We start from the raw sequence: 20,314 nt of genomic DNA, 5'->3' as shown, positions 1-20,314 counted from the left end.
ACCGTACTCAACATCGTCACCTGGTCTGTCGAACACAGCATCAGTGATCTCGTCGACCTTGCAACTGTTGATACCCGCAAGGTTGGCAACGTAGAGGTCAGGTAGGTCAGATAAAGCGGCTTGAGCCACTGCGGCAGAGGCAGAGGCAGATCTCTTGGTAGAGTCTCCCGCACCAATAATGTCAACGACAGCACAATTCATATACATCTCGCGGTTTCCAATTCTATTGAACCTTTAGGTAGATCAGCAGGCGTTTTCATGCACACAAACATCTGATGACTGCTAAACGTACCAGGTCCAGGCGAGAAGACACTGTGCAGTCTCTGCATACTCTGGAATCGTAAAGTCATATTCCCTATCGGGATCCGGGCAACCTCCCATCATGCTCTTCAGCACTTTAAAGTTTGATCCGTTGTCGCAGGAGAGCGAGATCTGGCAAGAGCCACCACCATGGGTAGCATGGCCCATCGTGGTCAACTGATAGGTCTCGCCAGCTTCATACTCTGCGACGGAGGTGAGAGGTGTGTTGTATTGGTAGCCTTTGCAGGCAAAATCACTGCCATCTGACTTGAGAGGCGTGAGGATGTTCCAGTCCTTCGGCTCATCTTTTCTGTTGCTGTGAGGGTCTCGTAGTGGTGAGGGCTCTTTCATTTGCATATGGGAGAGAGCCCCGGAGAGAAAGATTGGAAGCGTACATAGTGTACGCGCGAACGAGTGTGGAGCCATGGTGGAAACCAAGGGAAACCACTGCTGAGGCTGTCAACTCGAGGGTTCGCGGGCATTGTAAAGGTTAATGTAGCAAGCAAGGGAATGGACGCGCTGTTCTCCAGGTGATGGGCGCGTGGATTCCTCAAGAGGCGCGTCTATTCATGCGTCTACCGGCTCCCTTTTGCGACTCAACAATGGAAAGCGTCAAATATCGAATATCCATTTGATTTTTAATATCAAGAAAAAAGTAGAGATTTGAAAGGAAACTTTCCGTCAACGAAAAACGCCTTTGGTACTCTGTTTCAGAATACAAATTGACTCAGTATTGTCGAAACGGCAGTCTCGCGACCTCGTTGAGAGTCTCGCTGCCACATTCTGGGGATGCTGGAACAAGGACATGAGGAATGCATTGCGAGGCTTTTCTCCTAAATCAGCGTGATCACGCAAGTGTCACCCAGGGAACTCACACGTCAGGGGCATGTACTGTGAAACGGCTAAAAGCTTCGTGAAGCTTGTCACGAAGAGTTCATTAGCAATCGTGCAAGACGTCGGAATGCTGGAACGTCATAATTATTCCGTATGTGGGCGGCACGCGTTGCCGCGGTGGCTGTTGATGGTATTCTCTCTTCTGCCCACCCCCCTCTCGCTCTCTCAATGCGCGCCGAACCCACTTGCCTGTGGCTAGACAGACAGCAAGCAGTAGAACAAGGAAGACGTGTGACGCGACCAATCGATTCCCCCTTCTAGTCAACCAAAAATTGCTCAATCTCCTTGTCGCTCTCGTCGGCCTGCTCATCCCTCAGCCTATCCTCCTCCTTCTGCAAAGCCTCTCTGACGAATTTCCTCTGCCTGACCCTAGCATTCCGTCCCCAGTCCCCAGGCTTGGCTTCCTCCTCCTCGTCCTCGTCGCTGTCACCCACGCCGGGGATCTCAATCTTGCCTCTGAGCTCGTTGGCGGATATCTCCCCCGTCTCCGCGGCGTCATTCTCGTGCGCCTTGGTCTGCAGCTTCTGGCCCAGCTTCACGAGCCACGGCCGGATGAGCGAGTATGTGCCCACGATGATGACAAGCCGGATGTAGTCCTTCGGCCGTAGGTCTGTGAATGCGGCAGATGTGTTGCGCGTGAGGTTGCCTCCCCATCGAGAGAGCGTGTCGCCGATGCTTTCTCCCTCGAGAGACATGGTGGTGGTGGTGTGCGGGTGGGTGGTGTAGGTGTGAGTGGATGAGTGATCGACAATTCTTTGCAACCGTTCGAGGTGCTGCGAAGGGAGTTTGTAGGTGGGTGGGTGTCCTGTCTATCCGTGCAGCCGGGTGCGAGAAGGGTTGGGAATTGAGGACCAAGTTCGTGCTTGTGGTTGATGGATTGGGTGGGGGGTTTCCCGGATGTTTCTCCAATTCTGTGTGATTGCGAGAGTTTTGCAGAAGTTTTGAGCAATGTGTGACGGATGGCTCTTTAAGTAGTAGAAGATTTCAAGGAAATGTTGCAAAAAAAAAAGGAATATTAAATTGCGCGGGTTCCAATGGTACTCCGGATGAAATATATTTGAAAAATCGCGCTCTGTCGTCTTTGGAGAAGGAAAACGGAGGGCTCGGTGAGCTAACTAGTTCAATCGGAAAGGTGCGCACGGTCCATGCGCCGAAGATGCCCGCAAAGCGCGACTTCCGCTAACAGTCTACGTCGCGTCCGACGTCTACCGGCAGTAGATGAAACAGAACAGTATCTATCTACAATTAATTCGCGCTCGCTGAAGGGTATTGAAAGATGGCTTCAAACGACGCCGATGCTGAGCAGGAAGAGGTAAGGCTCTTTCATTCCCTGGTTTCGTTGCTATGATTGACCATCCGAATAGCGTCTCAAATCCTCCCTTTGGTACTCAATCGGGCAGTTCATCGATGAAGAGTCCCTAGACCAGAACTTAAATGCAACACCACAATTCATCGCTGCGTTGACAGAGCTCGTGTACACGCAGATCTGTAAGTAATCTAATCTCATCATGTTGTCCAGTGTGTCTGGTCAGGTTTGGCTCATCATTCTGTTAGCAAATACATCTCGCGATCTGGAAACATTCGCCAAACATGCTGGTCGACGAGTGATCCAGACGGAAGACGTGATGCTCTTGTCAAGGCGGAACGAAGGCCTAGAGACGGTGCTAAAGCAGAAGCTGGATGAGATCAAGGCTTCAGAGAGTCGCACAGTAGCCCAGAAGAAGCCTCGAGGGCGGCCGTCAGGCGCCACTGTAACGAAAGGGAAGGGGAAGAAATCATCTTAAATTCTTCTTCGTTGATGGTAAATGTTGCTTGACGGAGTTTTGGGCGTTGAGAATACCCTTCATATAGTTATCTATTGTTTCCACCAATTCAGATATGGGAATTATGCCAACAGTAGTCAGTCACAGTGGAGCATGTGCAACGTAATGCGTATATGTTCATGTTCATTATGTATTATTAGGTATGTAATGGGTTATTGTACATTGCTAAAAGCATCAGACTCTCCACTTCCGTTGGAAGTCCTGGGTAAAGAAAATGTCGTAATCGATCTTGGTATCATGTTGGGTGGTAGTACACAATTATGAGAGGTGAAAAGAACTTCTTCATCCCCGTACTAATTCAATCAATGCCGATGCATGATTCTTCATTGACTTGTTTATTAAGCCTCTAGTAGTTGGTGGCCGGAGTGGCATTGTTGTAGGTGCCAGTTGGGGCGGTGTGGTAACCGCCCACCAGTGGCTTGTGAGGGTTCTCATATGCTGAGTTAGGTGCAACAGTAGAACCGGTGTAGGCAGTATCGTGAGAGGGGCGGTAGTCACGGCCAGCACCAGGAGCAAGAGTACCGGGAGCTGGGCCAGCACCAGCGGTCATCTCAGGATCACGAAGGCCTCCGCGGGCCTTACGGTTGCGCTGCCAGAACTTGATACCGCTGCCACGAGTGTAGTTGTTGGCAGGGCTAGGGCCAAAACGCTTCTCCTTGCGGTGGTTACGGCCAAGGAAGAGCTGGACAATGGCGGAGATGGCGAAGAGGAAACTAGAGTGAAAAGGTCAGCAAATTGTAGCATGATTGCTGGTATGGATTTACTTACGCTCCAATGATGGCAACGGCAAAGACAGCGGTGTTCAGACGGCATGCAGTGTGGAGAGAGACAGAGTAAGTGATTTGCCTTCCCTGGCCATTGCTGCCAAAGCCCTGCTTGGAGTCGGCTGGACCATTTCCAAGAGGAGTGTCAACATTTCCCCGGCAGCTACCGGCACCGTCGCGAGTGAGAACGGCAATGGCAATCAAACCTCCGGTGAAAAGGAGGTCAAAGATGATAGCAAGGAATGCGAAGAAAGTCTTGCCGCCAAGGCAGCATGTGAAGAGGACTGCGCAGATGGTGTAGAGGACGGCAGCACCAGAGATACCCTCGACAGCCTTAACCCAAGTGTAAATGGGTGCATTACGGTCGGCAAGGACAGAGAGAAAGTAACTGTAGATACCGAGGATGATACCTGAGCAGCAGAACTCTAGGGCATAGAGGAAAGTTTGAAAGAACTTCAGCGCAGCACTGCCGAAAGCCATGGTTGAGGTTGGTGGTGGTGTATAATAGGACGGCAAAGATGCAAGAAGAGTGTAGAGGCGCAAACGAGATGGAAGAAGAAGGAAAGAGTTTGTTAGGGAGGTAGTAGGTGTTAGTGCAAAGAGTTTGCCTCCCTTTGTTGAATTGATCAAATCTGATTCCGGTTGAGGTTGTTGGGAGGGGACCATTTTATTTTACAGACGGGGTGAGGGCGATGACGCACGCAGGCCTGCCCTGCCCTGTCCTGTTCCGTTCTGTCTTGGCTGTGTGGTCACGATTACTGTGGTGTGAGTGGGTCGAGACTGCGACGTCATCCGAACTGTGGGCAGGGAAAAAAGGCCACACGGCCCTGCCCAGTATTCTATCCATCCCGCATCAACCAGTCACAGCTCTCGGATGTAATAACCTTGCCTCTTATGCATCAGTATATCCAAGATCGTGCATTGGATCAGCTAGCATCTTCCTTCAATCGGTCTAAACCAAGCAAGCGAAGGCCTACCGTTCGTCATCCTCCAAGCCACTGAGATCAAAGCCGCGATCGAAGCAATGGGTGCACTACCACTGCCTCCCGTAGCTTTACGAAATGGGGCATGTCCAGCAAGTACAGATCGGCCATTTTTGCGGGCCAGACCCCTACGACTAGAAAATGTAGTTACATCAAGTTTTCAGGGTCGTTAATTTCCAAGGCAAGGCTTGCATCACGATCCTGAACGGTCTTCTGTGGATCTTCTGGATCTTCTCGAGTGGCTCAGCGGATCGAGGACGGTAGCCGGCACAGCCACAGACGATCACCATTTCACAAGGACCGGAACTTTGAATTGACTCATAGCATTGTTCCTAATTTTTCTACTCGAGCCTCGGCATCTGATTCTATTACGATGCTCATATTTGCTAACTAATGCTTTTTCTTTTCGTCTTGCTCTGCACGGACCCATCTTGTATCTCGTTTCCGATTGCGTACTCGCCGGTCATCAACAGTAAGCTCTACTCGTCAAATATCGTAGGGAGATATTTTTGCACAGTAAGTAGTTCTTCCAACCATACAAGCCGTGAAGCCTTAATAAGTAACCGTCATCCCAATCCAGATAGTATATGCATTCATTTCCCCTGGGTTCCGTTGTGGGACATGAGAAGGTATCTAGCTTGATATCTTTCGTGCTCAAACCAAATGAAGTGACGACCTCTTAATTGACAAACTAACTATTGGCCCATTTCGATATAATATAGATCACCATTGTCATCCAAACACTTTTTAAATGATTTTTATTGCTTGAAAGATACTTTCCATCTCCTTGAACCTACGTCAGGAATCAACAACCTCCTAGTCCGACATCAGGGTGCTCAGGGTATACACTATCAACCTTGGGGATCCTCAATCTTCCCCTCCCACTTTCACCAGAATCTTGACTTGATTGTCCTTGTCATTGATCAACGACTTGAATCCTTTCTCTTCCACCTCCGTCAGCTCTATCTTCTGCGTAATCATGTCATGCGGCTTCATGCTACCCGACGATATCGCATTCTACACTTCACATTAGTTCCGTTACGATGTCTTCACTACTACAACCACTTACAATCACTTCCTCGAAATCGCCAATCTGATATGTTGCAACTCCCATATACTTCCTCTCCTTGAAGGTCAAGTCGTTCGGTACAATCGAGCAGGCTTTCTCCCAGATTGCGATGTTGACAATAGTTCCTCGAGCGCGAGTAGCATGGACGCCTTGATCCAACCCAGCCTGCACACCAGCACAATCGTAGACTACATGCACGCCTTGGCCATCGCACAGCTCCCGGCATCGCTTAACGACATCTTCTGTGGTGGGATCAATGACATAGTGGGCCCCAAACTTCTTTGCGAACTCCTGCCTTCGTCGACTGATCTCAGAAACTATGATCTTATCGGCACCTCTAGCTTTGAGCGCAAGTATAACCGATATGCCAATGGGGCCGCCTCCGAGGATCAGTACAGCATCTCCCTTCTTGAACGGGCTAATCTTGACAGCATGCCATCCGACCGCGAGAGGCTCAACAAGCGCTTGGCTATAATCAGTTCCGAGCTGAATATGTCATAAGGGAAACAACTGACCTCCAATCTCAAGAGGAACATTATCCGGAAGATGATATAACGTCGAAGTTGGCACGACAATGTGCTCGGCCAAGCCTCCGCCCCAACCTGTTTGATGTCAGAATGCCTTGTAATCACGTATTTGCTAGTAGACGAAGACCCACCGCTCAAGCCTACAAATCCATTACTCCAGCAGCAGTTATGAAGACCCTCTTTGCATGCACCGCATGTACCGTCGTAAATGATGGGCTGTACAACTACTCGATCGCCGGGTTTATAATCTGTCACGCCCTCACCAACCTCTTCGACAACACCGCTGAATTCGTGGCCGAAGGTCAAGGGCACTGTCTCTCCAGTGATGGGGTGAGGGGTCGTGGGACAGAGATTCGGTCCTCCGAGATACTCGTGCAGATCTAGACTATTGAGCTACGACTTCACAATTTGGTTCAGGAGACTGACCACTTCCACAAATTCCCACCCAAGATGGCCGAAGCTTGACCTGGCCCTTCCCGACCTGTGGTACGGGGATGTCTTCATATCTCAGGTCACGCTCTCCGTGGAATCGCACAGCCTTCATTGACTTGCCACTCGGAGGCGGGGGTATGTATGTCTCATTCAAAGGCATGATGAAAATTGCAGATCACAGGTACAATCGATCAACAAGCAAAAAAAATTCGCAACAACACAGTCGCAAAAGCACGTCTACAGCTTCAAAATAACTACGTTGATCAAGAGTGGAAACGCCAACCTTATACTGGCCGCCGTCCATGGCTAACAACGCCTCATCTCAACCGAGCTCTTTTACGGAAATGCCTAGAACAGCACTTATTCTACCTGTCCGGCCATCACCTTCGACTCCGTTACGAGAAGGGGCTACGTATATTCACAAACATCTCAGGGAAGCGGATTGCCGGATTCGGTAGTGCCGCGGTAGATCACCCCGCATCCCATCGCGGTCGTAGCGGGGTACTCCTCCTGTTCGAACAGGTGATCATGGAAAAACGTATACGTGAAGGTACGATGCACGGTAACGCTCAGGAGATATCTGGCTACCAGATCACACGGAAGGTGTGATCAGGATTGTATCGCACTGTCGCAGATCCACACTGGCAGAGGCTTATCGGTGCAGAAGATCCCGAAAGCATTGCTCATTCGGGTGAAGCCGAGTTGCGTGACATGGAGAAAACAACAATTAATCCGTGGCAACAGAGAATATCAAACGCTGCAAAGTTCTTCGTTTGTGTAAAGGGAATCTATCCTAATTATTCTTTACTGTTGTTCTCCTTGTCGTCTTCTGGGAGTTCCTCCACACATGCACGTCGGCTTTTTCGTCGGCTGTCGCGTCGGATCCACCAAAGCAGAAATTGGGCGACTCCCAAAGAAGCACATCTTACGCATCTAATAGGCTGGACCTGCTGGTTTTCATCGGAAATAAAGCCGACGACAGAGCTTATTTCGCAAACGTTGGCGACGATGGCTTGCCAATTGTTGTCTGAACGCCACAACTAGAGAGGGGACGAAACGTGGGTAGCTAACGGTGGACTGTAGCCCCGCGTGCGTTGCCAGAAAAGATTTGCTTCCCCATGATTAGAATTTCGAAGATTCTCACCAGCAGGCAGTAGGATTGCAGTGGAGATTTCACGCATCATTGACTGTTGCTTCATTATTAATTCAAATGCTCTAGACTCTTCTCTACTAGAATTGATCAGTTCCTTACACGTCACAGTGAGCTCCATCGCTGCCGTCGAATCATTGACGATTTGGTGACGATGTTATCTGGAGACGACCGCGGCGGATAGCGCAGAATACCCCAATCAGGAACCCCAACTATAAGACCAGTAGCGGCTCAAGTACCAACCAATCAGACTAATCATTGGCGTCTCCAGTCCCTCGCATAGCGGGGGGCAGCTCCATTCTTTGAGAATTTCATGACCTCACTGGCGGAGCGACGTGGGCCGAGTCTTAGAAACATTGAGAGAAATTAGCTGTCGGCATAGAAATAGGACATTCCCCCCTCCCATACTGTTGCGCCCCTCCATTGTCCTCAAGCTTTTCTCACTGCACTTCCGAATTGTCTATCACAGAAAACTAAAGTGCCAATTCCAAAACCAAGATGCCTTACCCAGAGACCACCGACGCATTCGCTGTCACTGACATCAAGAACTGGAGCACATTCAAACGTCAAGAAGTACGTTTCTGTTCCCTTTTCCTCCATTCTTACGCAATTGCTAACAACAACCAGCTTCCCCTCAAGAAGTTCGAAGACTATGATGTCGATATCGCCGTAGACGCATGCGGTGTCTGCGCTTCTGACGTTCACACCATCACCGGCGGATGGGGCGAGGACATTCCCCTCCCTCTCTGCGTCGGACACGAGATCATCGGAAAGGCCGTCAAGGTCGGACCCAAGGTCACCACCATCAAGGTTGGCGACCGTGTCGGTCTCGGCGCACAGAAGGGAGCCGATCTCACTTGCGCCCAGTGCAAGTCTGACAACGAGAACTACTGCCCCAACCAGATCGACACCTACGGAGCGAAGCACGACGATGGAACCATTGCACAGGGTGGTTACTCCAGCCACGTGCGAGCACACGAGTACTTTACCTTCAAGATCCCGGATGCGCTCGACACTGCCATCGCCGCACCAATGCTTTGCGCCGGTTTGACCACATACGCCCCAATCAAGCGGTTAGGGGCCGGTCCCGGCAAGAAGGTCGCCATTGTCGGATTGTAAGTCTACTACGTTACCTGAATTCACACCTGAATGAAGGCTAATTGACAATCAGGGGAGGACTCGGTCACTTTGGTGTGCTATGGGCCAAGGCCCTCGGCGCTGAGGTCTACGTGATCTCGCACTCCCCGAGCAAGAAGGAGGACGCACTCAAGCTCGGCGCCAAAGACTTCATCGTCACCAGCAAGGAGGGCTGGGCCGAGCCCTGGAAGTTCACCTTCGACTTCATCATCAACACCGCCGACGCGACCGACCGCTTCAACCTCGCCGACTACTTCTCCACCCTCAAGGTTAGCGGCGTCTTCCACATGGTCGGCTTCCCCGACAAGCCTCTCCCCCAGATCCAGGCCCAGGTCTTCGCTCCCAACGGTTGCTCCATGGGCGCCAGCCACATCGGTAACCGCCCCGAGATGATCGAGATGCTGGAGCTTGCGGCCAAGCAGGACATCAAGAGCTGGGTCGAGACTATTGACATCAGCGAGGCTGGCTGCAAGGAGGCTGTCGAGCGTGTCTACAAGAACGATAATGTCAGGTTCAGGTTCACCTTGGTCGGCTACGACAAGGTCTTCGGCAAGAGGTCATAGATTCGTTGTTGAAAGATATGATGAAGATTGAATGACCTTTTACTTAATGACAAAATATTTTAATTACCAACGATAGACATGAAAATCATCAATATTGATTTCTTCTGCTTGGATTCAGATATTAATTCTGATTTTGTGAGACTGTACGATTGATGTCAGGGGATTCCAAAGTTTTGAGCCATAAAATTATTGCTCTGCACTCACACCGGAGAGAATCACCATTCAAAATATAATATACATAAGACAAGAGTATATAGAAACACATAAATATACTATAAAAGAGCCTCCATAAATAAAAATACTGTAATTCTTGAAAATACGTAGTTGATGACAAGATTCACAATAGATATACTGTGAATATGCACGGACCAAAACACGTCGCGCCGCCGAAGCTTCTGCCCCGCCAGAATTTCCATGCCGATCCTACAACCAGAGCTGGAGAGCGGTACCTGTTCACTAACCACCAGACGACAACAGCTTCCCATCCCACCAATTCGAAACCCTTGACACCAATTCCTCCCCCTTTTCCGTTCCAAATCATAAAACCCCTATCTTTCGAAAAAGAAAGAAAGAAACAATGCCAACAATACCCCTCCACCTCCCCGACCGCACAACCTCATCCCAAGACAACCCCCTCCCTCCACTCCTCCACACGCCCTCGGGCCTCGCAATCCTCGAACTTCAAGGCACAATCCACTTCCCAACACCCGTTCCCGACGCACAACCCTCCACGCTCGTCGGCAACATCGTCTTCCCCCACTACAAACCCGACGCCGACCCCAAAGACACGAAGTGGATGAAGAGAGTCTACTTCTATATCGGCAAGAACCAGCGGATGGCAGGCGAGTGCAAGAAGCTTGCGAAGCCGTTCGCGGTCGTGAGGAAGAGGGGTACGAGCGGTGGTGCCGGCGGGGGTGAAGGAGAGGATGTGGATATGGAGGGTGGGGAGGGGGGAAGGGAAGAGTTGGAGATCGCGGAGATCGTCAGGTACAAGATTGTGTTTTCGACGAGGCCGGAGCCGATTTCTTCGCGCGCGGAGGACGAGTGATGGAGAAGGAGATGGCTTTGCGCCGTTGTTGTTGCTGTTGGAGAGGGTGGGCTCCCGGTCCGCTTGCTGGGGCGTCGTCGAAGAGACGTCGGTTGCGACCATTGGACTTCCAGGAACCCGGGACCGGTTGCGGTACTCCGGATTTCAACCCAGCATGCTATCGAGCAATACGGGGCCGCGATCATATCATCGAGCCTTGCTGAGCTAGCTGCGGAGTGCATCGAAGCGATGCGCCTATGCCGGCAACAGAGACTTCTACAAACAGGACATCCTGGCGCCAGGCCCCTTCCCAACGTCGCACTCTACTCCAAGCTTCTCGATCCCACTATAGACGACCAATCTTGGTCTGAACAAGAAGAGATATTAAGGGTTTTACGAGCTTGATTATTCGCTTGTGGTCAACATCCCTATTGGGTCCCTTGCAATTAATTTAACACCACTCAAGGGTGCGGTTTCCTCGGTCCGACGGTTTATATATAACATACCTGTCTGCATTGGCCACAATGCAATATCGACATCACATCACATGAGTTTGGGCGCTCTAGAATCGAATGGCATGATGAAGGGAGACGTGGAATACATAGCTATCTATATATGATAGTTAGTATACGCTCTCCCCCGAAGAATCACAAACATCTAGACCTTGAGTTCTGCCACTCCCTCCGCGACAGTAGAAAATGCATTACCTTACCGCAGCCGCCGTTGCGCTTCTCACTGGCACCGCATCCGCGGTCGTCCAAGACTGGCAACAGTGTACGTACTACACCAGTAGATCATGACATACCATCTTTCTTCTCAATGCTCAACACACACTCTCTCAGGCGGCGGAATCACCTGGAAAGGCGACACAGTCTGCGGCTCCGGAGCCGGCTGCGTCAAAGTCAAGTAAACCCAACCCTCCCCTACCCTATCCACCAATCCACCAGTCCATCCCACCTAACAACCCACCTCCTCACACAGCGACTACTACCACCAATGCCAACCGGGCGCCTCATCCCCCGAGCCCATCCCCGAAGAACCCGCCCCAGAACCCCCCGCCGCAACCGAAGTCCTCCCCGGCACGCCAATCGCAACAGGCGTGCCCGCGGGCTCCGGCCCCGGAAAGCAACTCCAGACAGGCTACTACTGGATCCGGGGCGTCGCGGCGCCCAACTTCCACAAGTACATGCAGTCGAAGCCGCTGTACGCCACGGGCCCCGCGGTGCTGGGCGACTACACGACGGCAGGGCAGTTCCAAGTCGTGGGTGACCAGCTCGTGCAACTTGTGTCGGGTCCCGGCGAGAAGCCGGAGAAGTTGCTGTACGGTGTCGTGGGCGAGGAGAGGGTGATCAATAATAACAGCCTGGGCGTGACGTGGAGCGAGGCGAAGAATGCGTACGGAAAGTTTGCGTGGAATGGCGATGGGTTGGTGTGGAGCGTTGCTGGGGTGCAGAGGCCGAATGCTGCGGCGTGGTATGTGTGTGAGGGCCAGAAGATGTATATTAATCTGGGGAATTACTTGTATCAGACTCCGAAGGGGTGTGCGGATCAGACGATTCATTATTATAATGATAAGACGGCGAACAATTAGAAGGTGGATCTCACATCATTGTCAACACAGCTTAGTGAGAGAAGATAGAGGGAGTGTGAGCGAGAGAGAGTTGTATATATCAAGGACGTGAATGTAAATGAATCTACCCACGAATCGATATCTACAGAAGCCACACCGTATGCAAACGCATCTCCAACCCACCTTTCCAAGCAAGCAAACACTCAAACAAACAGCCAAACAAACAAACAACAGCACCTTCCTCAACACCCCGACCAAGTCAAAAGGGCATCAATGAAGAAATGTATGTTGATCAGGGAGTTTGTCAAAAATTCCGCACCCGCCCGTGGGCAAGTGCGAGTGGTCATAGTTGTAGTTTTCAACTAGCAAAAAGCTGAGCTCAGACGAATCTTCACTGCTGCAGCTAATGCCCATGCACCGGGATGAAGAAGAAAAGAAAAAAAAGAAGAAGAGAAAAGTTGCGAGGCGGGTTGGGGGATTATATAGTACGATGGTCGTGGAGGCAGCAGCGGGCGGCACGTGAGCGCACGTGACTGTGGTGGGTGCCTGCCTTGCGCTGTGCTTTTGGTAGTGTTTGGTGATTGTTGGGAAGGAAAGGAGTCGATTGGGGTAGGCGGTGTCTGAATAGAGTAGGTGATGCATGAGTGATGCGACAATACAAACATTGTACAACTGGTGAGACTTGTTTTCTCGATACACCGTGATGTGCCAAATCCGGTTGGGACAAGTATCCCATGAATTCACAAGGCTTTCCTGGGCGGTTTCTCGGCCTATGAGAACTTCCAAGCCGTTATACACAATGCACGCCCAACTAGGCAGCGAAGAGGCACGTGATCGCATATCGTTTGTCCATGCAGTGTATCCAGGTCGCGCGCAGTGGTATTGGAGGGAATGCATTCCCAAGGCGATAATTCGTGACTCGTAGAGAAATGATCATGAAGATGAGTGACTCAATATTGGAGGCTGAAGGTAGCCGGCTGAGCTCCGTCGAGGAAGACGCGCCTACCAGAGGCCCGATGACCATAACTTAACCCGTGGATGGTCCATGAGAGTAGCATGATGACAATTCAGCTATCATCGGGAATAGTAACCATCCTTCAAGGTTTAAGGCTAAGTGGCCAGGTATTCGTCGTCGCCATCTCGCATTGAGGTCGATACCCAACGAAGCCGTACCTGGTGCAACGCGCATACTGTCGCAGATGCCCTGGGAGGAATGCCAGCGTGGGATAGCTTCGTTGCAGGACGCCGCGCACAAGAACAGTACCATACAGCAATAGCTCTTAGCCCTCACATTATCCTCAAGTCACTCTTGTATTGGCTACGGGTTGCGCCCTCCAGATCTCAGGTGTTCCCCTCCGAGTGCGCAGCATGGATGGATCGGGCGACGCGACGAAGCAATCAAGAGTCGAGACACGATCGCGAAGTATATTGTTAGATGATCGATGGCTCCGTAGAGTACAGGTGATGTATACGCATGCGCGATGATAAGGATCGACGAGGATTAGGTTGGATAACCTTAGGACGGTCGGATCGCGCAAGAGGGTACAGTAGGCGCATCGATGGACATAGGTGCTTGGTTGCTTCATCAATCCATTATCGCGAAGAGCTCTTACATCGCCTTGCGCGTGAAGGCATGCAGGGTAGAGCTGATGACAGTCGTTCTGTCAGCCTCATCTCCTTGGGTGCAGCGCGCAGTTGGAAGACTTACCTTGACGCGACGGCCTATGACCAAATCAAAACACTCTCTTCCTCAATCTCGCAGAGCCAGCCGCGAAAGATCAATGAAAAGTATGGTAAAGGTTTGTCAAAAATTCCGCACTCACCAGAAGGCAAGCGCGAGCGGTCATAGTTGTAGTTTTCAACTAGCAAAAACGTAATCTCGGACGAATCCTCACTGATATACGTGATGCCCCTGCGATTCGGTTAGGATGAATGTTTTTTTTGTGTGATGGTGATGTGGATAGGATGGCGGATGGTAGACGGAGGGGTGGCAGGCGGAGGGATGGCAGAAGGGGAGAATGGCACAATGCCAGTAGGGGAATACTCACTTGCACTCGAATGATTTTTTACGAAGGGGACGGGGGGAGGAAGGGTTCTTATACCCTGGGGGGAGGCGGCGCTCGGACCATGCCGGCTCATCGTAGTTCCGCTTCCGTTGTTGCCTCGCCACGTGCTGGCGCGCCAGACGATGGAGACGGGTCTCTCCGGGGCCTGAGGACGAAGCACAGGTACCAATAGCACGTTCCGATCCACAATAGGAGACATTTCTTTTGCGTAAGGGAAGATACGTGTTGAACGCGTTATCTTTATCTTATGGCAGACTAGTCAACATCATCGCAATCTACGTTCAATGGGAAAGCTGAGTGACACCATCTTGCTTGTTTGTTTACCATTGGCACGATTTTATATAGACTGAGACATGATGAATTACTTATGTCGTATGGTTTGTGGAGTAGAAGAGAGTCGTTTCTGGAGTAGTGCAACTACCATCACGATGCAATCTGCTATTGGGAAAGATTCTACCCAACATCCCTCCCCTTCCCTCTCTTCTACTCCGCTCTTGATCGCTCATCGCCTCCGAATCTTCCCACCGTGACCCAATCCAACTTTCTCCCCCAAGCATCATCTAGCGTCGGGCCTCTCCAATCCGGGACCTTCGCTCTTATAGGCCTGCACCCAAGCCCGCGCCCAGGGGTCCAATGTCCTACTACATCAACGACGAAACGAAGCTTATCTTGCAACCTGTTTGCTGTCACTAGAGGCAGTGTATCGATTTCGCTGCTCGAGGTGGTCGACTTGAAAGTCCGAGTAACGGCGGGCTGGGCGCTGTGTAGCAGTTAGTCCACATTGCCGGAGATGACTTCACGTGCCTTGATGAGATCGAAAGGAAGGCTGGATGTGTCTGTGCTCATGTGTTCGATGGCAGAGAGTGGCAGCACGGTGAAGGAAGCATGGGCGCCGTCAGTGGAGAGCACAATTTTGGTGTGATTGAGAAAATTGAACTATGTCAAGAACGCTCTCTCCATCATTCATCGACATAGCGTTACTCTTTGAGAGCAACATAAAAACGTAAACTTAGTCCTTGGGATTCGCTCCAATTCTTCGTATGTTTCAAGTGACATGCAAAGGCCATCGTACGAAGGGCATACAACGTTAACTTTGACTGTTCCCCACGCGCTGAACATCTTAAGCAGACAAATTGCACTACCCGCCAGTGTTGCTATCAGAGTCGTCATAGTTCTAAGGCGTGCCATCACTGGTGTTCTTGTCTAGTTCTCCTTCATGATCGCTGAATTCGTTTGATACCAACGTCAGCATCGTCGCCATTGACAGGCGTATGTGTCTCAGCAACGATGCTTAGACTTATTGTTGATGAACTGGGAAAGGTAGCAATTGTCTGGGTGCTCGACGAGAACAGGCTCCACTCCGTCTGAGTGCTCGAGGTAGAAAGGAGTACGGTTGACTGTGTCTGTGTTCCTATCGACACATAATGCGATGATGCATTGCTGCTTTCGCGTATAGCTAAAACAAGGCATATAAGCTAAGGTGTCGTAAGATAGCATATAGAAACAGATAGGGTACTTGCCAGTCAGAGCTTGTAGGAATTGCAGCATTGGATTAATTACAAGGGGCGGATTGCCATCACCCTCGGATGCCGTAGCTGCTGGTTGTTTCTTGTACTCTCTATACTCGCGTTTAAACCTACGTTCAGCTGCAGAGCCATTTCTTGGTTTGCCCCTTCGTTTTTTCTTCTTCTTTGCCGGTTGTTCCAGATCAGGCTCCTTCTCAGGTTGATCCTCATCTGCGTGCGAGTCCAACTCTTCGAAATCTGCGCGCGACGTCTTCTTGCCTACTAGGCTAGGCAGTGGATTTGGTGGCACGCGTGTGTCAGACATGGTTGCTCGCTTCGTCTCGGGCGGCAGTTGGGGTTGTGTGGCGTCTTCGTGGATGTAGAAGAAGTAAAAAGGGAGAGTGAGGTTGATCGCTCGTGGTGGACACTCATCGTTGAATGCACCTTCCTTGTTAGTGCTCTACACTACAGGCCAAATATCTACCTAATCCAAGAAATGTGAATGGATGGAATGGAACACAGAAAAGATGTCCTGTGCAATCCGTTCTCATTTCATAGAGAATATGAATCCCCATATCTCCCCAATGAAGCTCATGCAAATGATTGGGCATCCCCGGAGGAAGTCGAAGAAGTCTTCATGTCTTCTCCTCACAAAGGTCGAAAAAGTTTCGGACATCTTCGAAAAATATCAAAAGCGTTTTCGAGCATCCTTAGAGAAGAGGCCCAGTCCCGCTTCACCAAAGAAGCGAAGAAGCGATAATGGCAGTAGTGGTATTTCACTGGCGCCGAAGCTTAAAAGAGTTTTGAAGCATCCTTGGGGAAAGTTGAAATTGTTGTAGAGCATTCTCAAGGGAGGTTAGAGAAGTTTTCAGGTATCCCCGAGGAAGGTCGGAGAAGTTCCTTGTTGTGATGGACCCGAGACCCGAAGCAAAAAAGTTCTGACAGCACAAGTGATATTCGAGAGATCCCTTATGTCCAATCTCACCTTCACATGCAGCAACGCCTCCACCGCCCACGGCGTACCTAAACAAATCTCTACTCTCACTTAGCCTTCCTGCTCACCCGCTCCTTCAACTTCCAAACATCACAGCTTCAATCCTCAAATCCTCTCCCACTCCACCACACACACACACGCTCTACAGCAACCTCATCATCAGCGACAAGTCAGTCACCCAAGAAACCCAAGCTAACACCAAGATGGCGTCTCCAAAGCCAAGCTCTAAGCAGAAGACGCTTGCTAAATTCGGCTTCAGCCGCGAGACCAGAGCCTCGCCGCCGCCATCCAACTCGTTCTCGTCTTCAAACTCCTCACCCGGAGTGTACGGTACCGGATCGAGGAAGCGCCAGCGTCGCGTAAGTCTAATGCCCTCCTTTCCCATTTCGACATGCAAATATACTCATGAAGCGAACAAATATAGGTGACCGAGTCGCCAGATACAGAGGAACAAGATACCCTAATGAGAGATATCTTTAAGCTTCGGATGGATCGGTTGAAGAAGAAGATTGCGGGGCTTGAGGCGGAGGTGAAGAGAAGTGAGGAGGCGAGGACTCTATTAGAGATGGAAAATGCAGAGTTGAATGAGAGGTACGAGAGGATGAAGAAGGTGCTAGAGGAGCATGGTATTGATGAAGATGAGTATGTGGACGGAGGAGAGAACGAAGCCATGGATGAAGGCGAATGAAGACGAGAATGAAGGAGAGAGCCTCGAGCTATGAGCTGCTCTCGAGACTCTCGAATTCTCATAGTACGTCTAGGAGAAGGCGACTCGTATCGATTCGTTCACATCTCAGGCGCGCAGTTACGGAAGACTCCTTATTAACGGGGTTTTGTATTGTCGACACTAAGACAAAAGATATCAGCTATGCCTCAACGAACGTAGCGAACAATGAATTCTCAAATCCATGCAAAGATGAAGAAAAGGTGTCATAACGACCAAGAACTGACGATCTAACATCTAAACTCATATCATTCGAAATTGCTCTGACCACTAACTCAATTACAATTCCCAACACTTCCAACTCCTAGCCCTATTATCGAACCTCTTCCCCCTAAGATTCGCCGTCCCTGGGTGATCCACCCTCAGAGCGGTGCCATAGCAATCCAGCTTGTCGTAGAAGTTGCAGAACTGCCCCTTGCTGATCTTGATCGAGGTGATCTTATCGCTGAAGCCGGGAGGGTAGTTCGCGCAGACGCCGAGCCGTGTGGCGAAGGTCTCGCATGGGCCGCCGTACAAGGAGTCGTTGCAGGCGTAGTGTTCGCCGATGAGGGCGGAGGCGGGAGTGAGGAGGAGGGGGAAGAGGAGCGGGATAAGTTTTGGGATTTGCATTTTGTTGGTTTTGTTTTTTTGAGGCGGGAGATTGATGGGCTTAGTATATGGCTGTCTGATGGTGGACTTCTATGTTTCAACATTCATGAAACTACAACAGGTAGTGAGTAGGCACTCCCTAAAAAATGAATTTTACATTTTATATATCTCACCCGACCTTCTCTTTGTCTATTGTCCAACTCAGAACACACATCTTTGTCAGGACTGTCTCGCTTTGATGCACTTCGCCTCCTACCTTTGAATACAAACAGACCCGTAGACTGTCTTTACCTCCTTTGTCATACACCACCGTCATATGATAGACACCGAGTAGTAAACTCTTTGAAAATGAATACATAGTGCCCCATACTACCCCCTCTCCCCTTTCCCCTCCCTTCTGTCCTTTCCCCTCCCCTTCCCAAGCCCACACCACACCTGCCCCTCCCTCAACTCCAACCCCCTCGTCCTCAGCAGTTTCATAAACCCCCTATTCTTCTCCAACTCCTTCATCCGCACCCCAAACGCCCTCTCAAACACAGGCGCTAGGTCGTGCGCCGCGCAGATGCGTCCATCGCCTTCCTTCTCAATCCTTCCTTTCACCCTTTTTTCTAGTTTGCGGCGGAAGAAGTCGTCGAGGGTGTCTTGCAGGGTGTCGGTTGTCGTGGTCGAGGAAGAGGAAGATGGGAAAGAGGGGATGATGAGGGAGGAGAGGAGCAGAGATCGCTCCACGGGGTCGAAGTAGGGCGCGCCGAGGTAGTGGGTGTCGACGACGGCGTCGAGGCGGGAGCGGCTGGAGGGCGAGGAGCGGAAGTGTCGGAGGTCGTAGAGGAAGACGTGGAGTTTGTAGTTGAGGGTTGGGTTGTCGTGGAGGGTGGTTGTTGCCTCGGCGGCGAGGGGCTTGGAGGACATATTGTTTTCTTTTTTGAGGTGGTGAGTTGGGAGATTTGAGATCTAGGATTTGAGATTTCGGATTTCGGATTTGGCGTGGTATTGTTGTGGTGTTGGCTTTTTGATGTGTGTAATGTTGTTGAGTTCCTCAGTGATCCCAGATATGCTGTCTTTGAGGTCGAACTGCCCGCAGACTTCAATGGCCTTCTTATTCAATATCCAATCTCTTCCAGTCAATCCAACCTATCAAAAGTTTTATGTAGTGGAGACGAACGAAGCCACCCCCCTTTCAACCCTTTCAACCCGCCTTTATATCTCTTTCCCCAACCACAGCGGGGCAAGAACTGTTGAGCCGGTACCGCCTTGACTCCTCTGCCCGTCCCCAGCCACTGGTAACGCCCCACCAAAAAGGGGAAAAGTGCCATGGTATAGTGGCCATATCCGAAACATTTTGTATACGAGCCAGTTGTATGTACGGATTGGGTATGTTTTGTAGAGTGTCGTATGTAGTGGTAGGAATGAGATGGGAATTATTGGTTGAATTTAATGGGATTGTGGTTTCTTATATAAATGCGGAGGCACTCGCTGTGTAGGAAGATCATAAAGTTGATAATTGAATTGGTAATATTGCTATCATGACAAGATTTCGAGTAGCAGCAATGCAAAAGAAAATCTTGGGAGGCATTTGTTTCGAGGCCGGTACCCGTCAATTCGCTCTCCACCCTCTCCGCGAGGCTGGAACCGAGACATCGACGTCTCCTTTCTACGCGAGGAAACGGAATCCAACCCAGCACGATCTAGGAGTACGGTGTCATCGCGTTGATAAGGCTTGTTGACATGTTTAGTTCAAAACCCTTTGTATTGTAAAGGGTAATGGGGGGGTTATGGGCACCTGAAGTGAGAAGGAAAACCATATGGTGATGTACATCTGCATTCATAGCTCTTTTGGATTTGATATGACTTGAACACTCCGTGGTAGCGGAAAGCAGATTGTGAGTCATTGTTGCGTTTGATGGGTTGTAGTCGGTCATTACCTAAAGTAGACGTAGAGCATGATTGGTAGACTAGGTCTGAATATGTACATACGGGTACATCCAAACTGACATACGTGTAGATACATATCCTGCGCTGTATGTAACTACATGTACACATACTTACTGGTGGACGCAACAACTACAGCAGTGTACGTGTATACGTACGTACCTCACGCCTCCAGCCAGCCAGCAACCCCACACGTCACGGAATCATTCTATCTGAAATAGCATTTCGTGTAACCAATCTCCGTGCATAAGAAGAGGGGAAGCGGGATT

General features: G+C 50.4%; 13 protein-coding genes across 13 annotated transcripts; 4 read left to right on the top strand and 9 right to left on the bottom strand.

The window, feature by feature from the left end:
- On the bottom strand, positions 1-726 carry BU24DRAFT_344130 (lytic polysaccharide monooxygenase; the record flags this gene model as incomplete). The annotated part of the gene is made up of 2 exons (XM_033523392.1): positions 1-232; positions 293-726. Coding segments are annotated over 2 exons (666 nt in total), but the record flags the coding sequence as incomplete, so codon positions are not given.
- Positions 727-1,063: 337 nt separating this feature from the next.
- On the bottom strand, positions 1,064-2,101 carry BU24DRAFT_143574 (DUF1531-domain-containing protein). The gene is made up of 2 exons (XM_033521163.1): positions 1,176-2,101; positions 1,064-1,125 (listed from the first exon to the last, which is right to left on the bottom strand). Exon 1 carries the CDS (start codon positions 1,887-1,889, stop codon positions 1,452-1,454), a length of 438 nt encoding a protein of 145 aa, XP_033385436.1. The 5' UTR covers positions 1,890-2,101; the 3' UTR covers positions 1,064-1,125; positions 1,176-1,451.
- A 369-nt stretch (positions 2,102-2,470) lies between these two features.
- BU24DRAFT_490327 (uncharacterized protein) lies at positions 2,471-2,981 on the top strand (the record flags this gene model as incomplete). Its single annotated transcript, XM_033533706.1, has 3 exons — positions 2,471-2,506; positions 2,559-2,682; positions 2,749-2,981. 3 exons carry the CDS (start codon positions 2,471-2,473, stop codon positions 2,976-2,978), a joined length of 390 nt encoding a protein of 129 aa, XP_033385435.1.
- A 144-nt stretch (positions 2,982-3,125) lies between these two features.
- BU24DRAFT_420122 (uncharacterized protein) lies at positions 3,126-4,361 on the bottom strand. Its single transcript, XM_033527400.1, has 2 exons — positions 3,786-4,361; positions 3,126-3,730 (listed from the first exon to the last, which is right to left on the bottom strand). The coding sequence occupies exons 1-2, from the start codon at positions 4,259-4,261 to the stop codon at positions 3,364-3,366; spliced, it is 843 nt and encodes a 280-aa protein (XP_033385434.1). The 5' UTR covers positions 4,262-4,361; the 3' UTR covers positions 3,126-3,363.
- Positions 4,362-5,631: 1,270 nt separating this feature from the next.
- BU24DRAFT_343089 (sorbitol dehydrogenase) lies at positions 5,632-6,904 on the bottom strand (the record flags this gene model as incomplete). Its single annotated transcript, XM_033523351.1, has 5 exons — positions 5,632-5,781; positions 5,834-6,297; positions 6,349-6,435; positions 6,492-6,740; positions 6,787-6,904. The coding sequence occupies 5 exons, from the start codon at positions 6,902-6,904 to the stop codon at positions 5,632-5,634; spliced, it is 1,068 nt and encodes a 355-aa protein (XP_033385433.1).
- A 1,234-nt stretch (positions 6,905-8,138) lies between these two features.
- On the top strand, positions 8,139-9,755 carry BU24DRAFT_143533 (GroES-like protein). Its single transcript, XM_033521162.1, has 3 exons — positions 8,139-8,515; positions 8,570-9,057; positions 9,114-9,755. The coding sequence occupies exons 1-3, from the start codon at positions 8,441-8,443 to the stop codon at positions 9,640-9,642; spliced, it is 1,092 nt and encodes a 363-aa protein (XP_033385432.1). The 5' UTR covers positions 8,139-8,440; the 3' UTR covers positions 9,643-9,755.
- Positions 9,756-10,219: 464 nt separating this feature from the next.
- BU24DRAFT_366636 (uncharacterized protein) lies at positions 10,220-12,368 on the top strand (the record flags this gene model as incomplete). Its single annotated transcript, XM_033524315.1, has 3 exons — positions 10,220-10,639; positions 10,736-11,034; positions 11,651-12,368. The coding sequence occupies 3 exons, from the start codon at positions 10,220-10,222 to the stop codon at positions 12,258-12,260; spliced, it is 1,329 nt and encodes a 442-aa protein (XP_033385431.1). The 3' UTR covers positions 12,261-12,368.
- A 24-nt stretch (positions 12,369-12,392) lies between these two features.
- Positions 12,393-13,337, bottom strand: BU24DRAFT_143495 (uncharacterized protein). The gene has a single exon (XM_033521161.1). The coding sequence runs from the start codon at positions 13,134-13,136 to the stop codon at positions 12,510-12,512; it is 627 nt and encodes a 208-aa protein (XP_033385430.1). The 5' UTR covers positions 13,137-13,337; the 3' UTR covers positions 12,393-12,509.
- Positions 13,338-13,537: 200 nt separating this feature from the next.
- Positions 13,538-14,504, bottom strand: BU24DRAFT_407163 (uncharacterized protein; the record flags this gene model as incomplete). The annotated part of the gene is made up of 4 exons (XM_033525800.1): positions 13,538-13,885; positions 13,948-13,961; positions 14,063-14,101; positions 14,288-14,504. The coding sequence occupies 4 exons, from the start codon at positions 14,502-14,504 to the stop codon at positions 13,538-13,540; spliced, it is 618 nt and encodes a 205-aa protein (XP_033385429.1).
- A 777-nt stretch (positions 14,505-15,281) lies between these two features.
- Positions 15,282-16,173, bottom strand: BU24DRAFT_478108 (uncharacterized protein). Its single transcript, XM_033533022.1, has one exon. It carries the CDS (start codon positions 16,133-16,135, stop codon positions 15,584-15,586), a length of 552 nt encoding a protein of 183 aa, XP_033385428.1. The 5' UTR covers positions 16,136-16,173; the 3' UTR covers positions 15,282-15,583.
- Positions 16,174-16,884: 711 nt separating this feature from the next.
- Positions 16,885-17,591, top strand: BU24DRAFT_448841 (uncharacterized protein). Its single transcript, XM_033530916.1, has 2 exons — positions 16,885-17,163; positions 17,229-17,591. The coding sequence occupies exons 1-2, from the start codon at positions 17,008-17,010 to the stop codon at positions 17,490-17,492; spliced, it is 420 nt and encodes a 139-aa protein (XP_033385427.1). The 5' UTR covers positions 16,885-17,007; the 3' UTR covers positions 17,493-17,591.
- Positions 17,592-17,807: 216 nt separating this feature from the next.
- Positions 17,808-18,137, bottom strand: BU24DRAFT_407160 (uncharacterized protein; the record flags this gene model as incomplete). Its single annotated transcript, XM_033525799.1, has 1 exon — positions 17,808-18,137. One exon carries the CDS (start codon positions 18,135-18,137, stop codon positions 17,808-17,810), a length of 330 nt encoding a protein of 109 aa, XP_033385426.1.
- A 174-nt stretch (positions 18,138-18,311) lies between these two features.
- On the bottom strand, positions 18,312-19,332 carry BU24DRAFT_143463 (uncharacterized protein). Its single transcript, XM_033521159.1, has one exon. It carries the CDS (start codon positions 19,023-19,025, stop codon positions 18,486-18,488), a length of 540 nt encoding a protein of 179 aa, XP_033385425.1. The 5' UTR covers positions 19,026-19,332; the 3' UTR covers positions 18,312-18,485.
- Positions 19,333-20,314: the final 982 nt, after the last annotated feature.

The sequence above is a fragment of the Aaosphaeria arxii genome (assembly GCF_010015735.1).
Source record: "Aaosphaeria arxii CBS 175.79 unplaced genomic scaffold BU24scaffold_3, whole genome shotgun sequence".
NCBI lineage: Eukaryota > Fungi > Ascomycota > Dothideomycetes > Pleosporales > Aaosphaeria > Aaosphaeria arxii.
The sequence above is the reverse complement of the archived record's forward strand: the minus strand, read 5'-3'. Positions and strand labels throughout refer to the sequence as shown.